Genomic DNA, 4,522 nt, shown 5'->3' with positions numbered 1-4,522 from the left:
ACCGTCAGTGGCTTTGATTAAAAGCACTTTTTAGCGTCACGAAAGCCTGCAAATATAAGGTAAATTAATTGCTGTACACAACACCTGCACACGTACAAAGGCTGTGTGCAGGTCATTCCCATAACATTTCTTGACAGTTGTGCTTTAAATTCCTCACTTATTCAAAAAACTGAGAATGTATATAGTTGGCAAGGTTAACACCTGATTTCTTCCCGATCCACAGTTTGGGCCAGGCTGGATATGGTTCTCTTTATATTTCAACACTTAGGTCAGTGGCCCAAGCGCGTTTAAAGGGGTACTCCGCCCCTGGCATCTTATCCCCTATCCAAAGGATAGGGGATAAGACGTTAGATCGCCGCAGTCCCGCTGCTGGGGATCCCGGGGATCGCTTCTGCAATACCCCGCCATCATTACTGCGCAGAGCGAGATCACTCTGTGTGTAATGGCGGGCGATACAGGGGTCGGAGCAGCGTGACGTCATGGCTCCGCCCCTCATGACATCACGGCCCGTCCCCTTAATGCAAGTCTATGGCAGGGGGCGTGACGACCGCCACGCCCCCTTCCCATAGACTTGTATTGAGGGGGGCGGGCCGTGACGTCACGATGGGCGGAGCCGTGACGTAACAATGCTCCGGCCCCTGTATCGCCCGCCATTACACACAGAGCGATCTCGCTCTGTGCAGTAATGATAGCGGGGTGCTGCAGCAGCGATCCCCGGGGTCCCCAGCAGTGGGACCGCGGCGATCTGGCATCTTATCCCCTATCTTTTGGATAGGGGATAAGATGTCTAGGGGCGAAGTACCCCTTTAACCCCTTAAATTTATCAGTTACTTATTCAAAATGCAGAAAATGTATATAGTTGGCAAGGTTGGCACCTGATTTAATGCCAATCCACAGTTTGGGCCAGGCTGGATACAGTTGTATATTATGGATAGGCCTTTACTCTTTATTTTTCAACACTTATATCAGTGGCCCAACTGCGTTTAACCCCTTAAATTCATCAGTTACTTATTCAAAACGCATATTTTTTCATCCATTTTTTACCATCGTTTTTTTCAACAAAAATACAAACAATCCGGATTTTCTGAATTTGATTGTCCCCAAATAATATTCAACATTTATGTATAAAAAAAAAACAGGTTTACTGCGGAGAAATAAGAGGAGAAAATGTTTATTAGTCATAGTCATCTATAAGACAATGCTCGAATAAGAAACCAACTTCAGTGAATAAGAAACCAACTTCAGTCTCGTCTGAAAACAGTCAGAAATGACAGGAGGAAACCGGAAGCCGTCATCAGCCTTTAACCAATCACAGCTCAGCACCTGAGTACGGCATGCTGTTGCAGACATGGGCTCCAGCCTAGTCCGCGCCTTCAGAAACTTCAACGTTGAGAACCGAGCACACCAGCTGATCGGCAAGGACAAGCCCAGCGTCGCGCCCATGCACCCGGGCACCAAGGAAGCGGTGCAGACTGTAATGTCCAGTAAGTGGAGCGGCATTCGCGCGCGTGACCTTCCCGTGTCGCTGACACCAGGGGGCGCTGTACAGGAGAGTGCGCGCAGCCTAGAATCGAATAGCGTTCTGTACACCTTCAGTAAAAGATTACGCCTTCCGTGCGTGTCAATGACCGGAAGTAGTCTCTGTAGTAGCAATGCATGCTGGGAGATGACGTTCTTGTGAAGTTCTTCCTATGAAGGTCATACAGCATTGTTTTCACTATGTTGATACTTGTACTAATCTGACTTCACGGGGATTAAGGCGGCTAGAGACCCCAGCTCTCCACAAGGGGTCCTGGTAGGGTTGCCACCTGGTCGGTATTTTAGCGACCCTGTCGGTATTTTTAATATTGATGCAATGGCCTGTATTTATCCAACCAATCCTCAAACTCCCGGAATGTTGCACCATATACTTTACCGGTGTTTCCCAACCAGAGCACCTCCAGCTGTTGCAAAACCTCAACACCCAGTAGCTGGGAGTTGTAGTTTTGCAACAGCTGGATGCACCCCTGGTTGGGAAACGCTGACCTATACTATATACTAGGGATCGACCGATATCGTTTTTTTTTTAGGGCCGATGCCGATAATCGGTGGAGGTTAGGGCCGATAGCCGATAACTTATACCGATATTCCGGTATAAGTTATCGGCTATTTATCCCCCCTCGACACCGCTGCAGATCATTGATTTAAAGGTCGCGGTGGGGGGGGGCGGGGCATTATCGGCTTATCGCCAAGGTAATTGCCGATACTGAAAATGCCCAAAATCGTGATTATCGGCCATACCGATGATCGGGCGATCCCTACTATATACTAATATATAGTCCAACATGCTGGGAGTCTGGAGTCACAGGCTGGATCAGGGAACACTGGGAGTTGTACTAAGTAACTAACTGCAACTCCCAAATTTAACCCCTTAAGGACCAGACCCATTTTATTTTTGCATTTCCGTTTTTTCCTCCTCGCCTTCTAAAGTCATAACTCTTTTATATTTCCATCCACAGGCCCATATGAAAGCTTTTTTTTTGCGTCACCAATTGTACTTTGTAATGACATTACTTATTTTACCATAAAATGTACGGCGCAACCAAACAAATATTATTTATGTGGGAAAATTTAAAAGAAAACCGCAATTTTGCAAAGTATGGAAGGTTTTGTTTTCACGCTGTACACTTTCCGGTAAAAATGACGTTTTCTTTATTCTGTGGGTCAATACGATTAAAATGATACCCATGTAATATGATTTTCTATAATTGCACCGCTTAAAAAAAAATCTCAAAACATTTTAACAAAATTAGTATGTTTTGAAATTGCCCTATTTTGACCACCTATAACTTTCTAATTTTTCCGTATATGGGGTGATATGAGGGCTCATTTTTTTTGCGCCATGATCTCTAGTTTTTATCAGTACCACTTATGCTTAGCTTTTACTTTTTATTAATTTTTTATAAAAAAAAATTTTGGAATAAAATGTGACAAAAAAGCTGCAATTTTGGACTTAAAAAAAAAATTTTTTATACGTTTATGCCGTTCACCATATGGGATAGTTAACAATATATTTTAATAGTTCAGACTTTTTTACGCACGTGGCAATACCAAATATGTGTAATTATTTTTTTTATGCTTTTTTGGGGTAAAATGGGAAAAACTGATGTTTTACTTTTTTATTGGGGGAGGGGATTTTTCAAATTTTTTTTTTTTTACTTTTTTGTTTACACTTTTTATGACCCCATAGGGAACTATTCATTGCAATCAGTTGACGCAGATCTCTACGACACGCCCCCTCCCAGAGGACATAGATCTCCACGTCAGGTCCCTCCCTCATCTCCCCGAGCTGAGGACTTAAATCTCCACGGCAGGTCCCCTCCCTCATCTCCCCTCCCTGAGCTTGGCTGGACGCAGATCTCTACGGCACGCCCCCTCCCTGAGGACATAGATCTCCACGGCAGGTCCCCTCCCTCATCTCCCCGAGCTGAGGACATAGAGCAGTGCTCCCAATGAGCTCTATGTGTAAAGGGGGATATATTGCAGGGGCTAAAGGGGGACATACTGCACGGGCTAAATGTCCCCCTTTATCCCGTACAGTATGTCCCCCTTTACACATAGAGCTCATTGGGAGCACTGCTCTATGTTCTCAGGGAGGGGAGATGAGAGAGGGGACCTGCCGTGGAGATCTATGTCCTCAGGGAGGGGGCGTGTCGTAGAGATCTGCGTCCAGCCAAGCTCGGGGAGATGAGGGAGGGACCTGCCGTGGCGATCTATGTCCTCAGGGAGGGGGCGTGTCGTAGAGATCTGCGTCCAGCCGAGCTCAGGGAGGGGAGATGAGGGAGGGGGCGTGGACCTTCTCTCTCCCCTTGCTCTGCCCTCCCCCAGTTCTAGCTTCGGAAATGTTCGGAGAGCTGGGGGAGGAGCGGACGCATGGATCTACGGGGGCGCAAAAAAACCACCTCACACTGGGACAGAAGTTAGAAGCCACGCCCCCTCTAATTTGTGGCCACGCCTCCCGAAATTATCGGGAGGAAATCTCCTTGGCCAAAAGGGGCATTTTCGGCTGATAATTTTCAGCAGCTGAAATTTTGGTGAATCCCTACTTTATATATTTGTGTATATGGGGACAGAGCTACAATGTGCAGCCACCCCACACACACAGATCTGTACTATGCAGCCTCCGTCCATGGTAAAAGGACCAGAGAGATTTTGAACATGTGATCAAACCTAAACCATCAGCGTACAGGAGAAGTTGAAGAATGGCGACTGTAGTATGTGAGTCTGTATAGCTTGAACTTTGCAGCATGTACATGGTAGGCCTGGGGGTCGCTGGACTAAAACACACTGCTGCTGTTGTAGATTTACACTACAGAATTTCTGGCCACATAAAATCTGTCTGGAGATCCTGAGTGTGCCAAGCGCCAACTGATTCCGTGGGTTCTGCCTAAAGAATGCGCAAGGTCATTCTTTTGGCAGCAGAATTTCAAAAGCAGAATATCAGTCATTTAAAATCTGTAGTTCTTCTGCACTGGAATTTCTA

General features: G+C 46.2%; 1 protein-coding gene across 1 annotated transcript in view; it reads left to right on the top strand.

Annotated features, from left to right (window-relative positions):
* Positions 1-1,220: 1,220 nt before the first annotated feature.
* The window catches only part of NDUFAF4 (NADH:ubiquinone oxidoreductase complex assembly factor 4), an 11,849-nt gene continuing 8,547 nt past the window's right edge, over positions 1,221-4,522 (top strand). Inside the window, exon 1 of the mRNA XM_056566150.1 lies at positions 1,221-1,484. Coding sequence (XP_056422125.1) covers positions 1,349-1,484 — 136 coding nt within the window. The 5' untranslated portion in view covers positions 1,221-1,348. The remainder of the gene's footprint in view (positions 1,485-4,522) is intronic.

Source organism: Hyla sarda, chromosome 3, assembly GCF_029499605.1.
Source record: "Hyla sarda isolate aHylSar1 chromosome 3, aHylSar1.hap1, whole genome shotgun sequence".
NCBI lineage: Eukaryota > Metazoa > Chordata > Amphibia > Anura > Hylidae > Hyla > Hyla sarda.
This window is presented reverse-complemented; position numbering and strand designations above follow the sequence as displayed.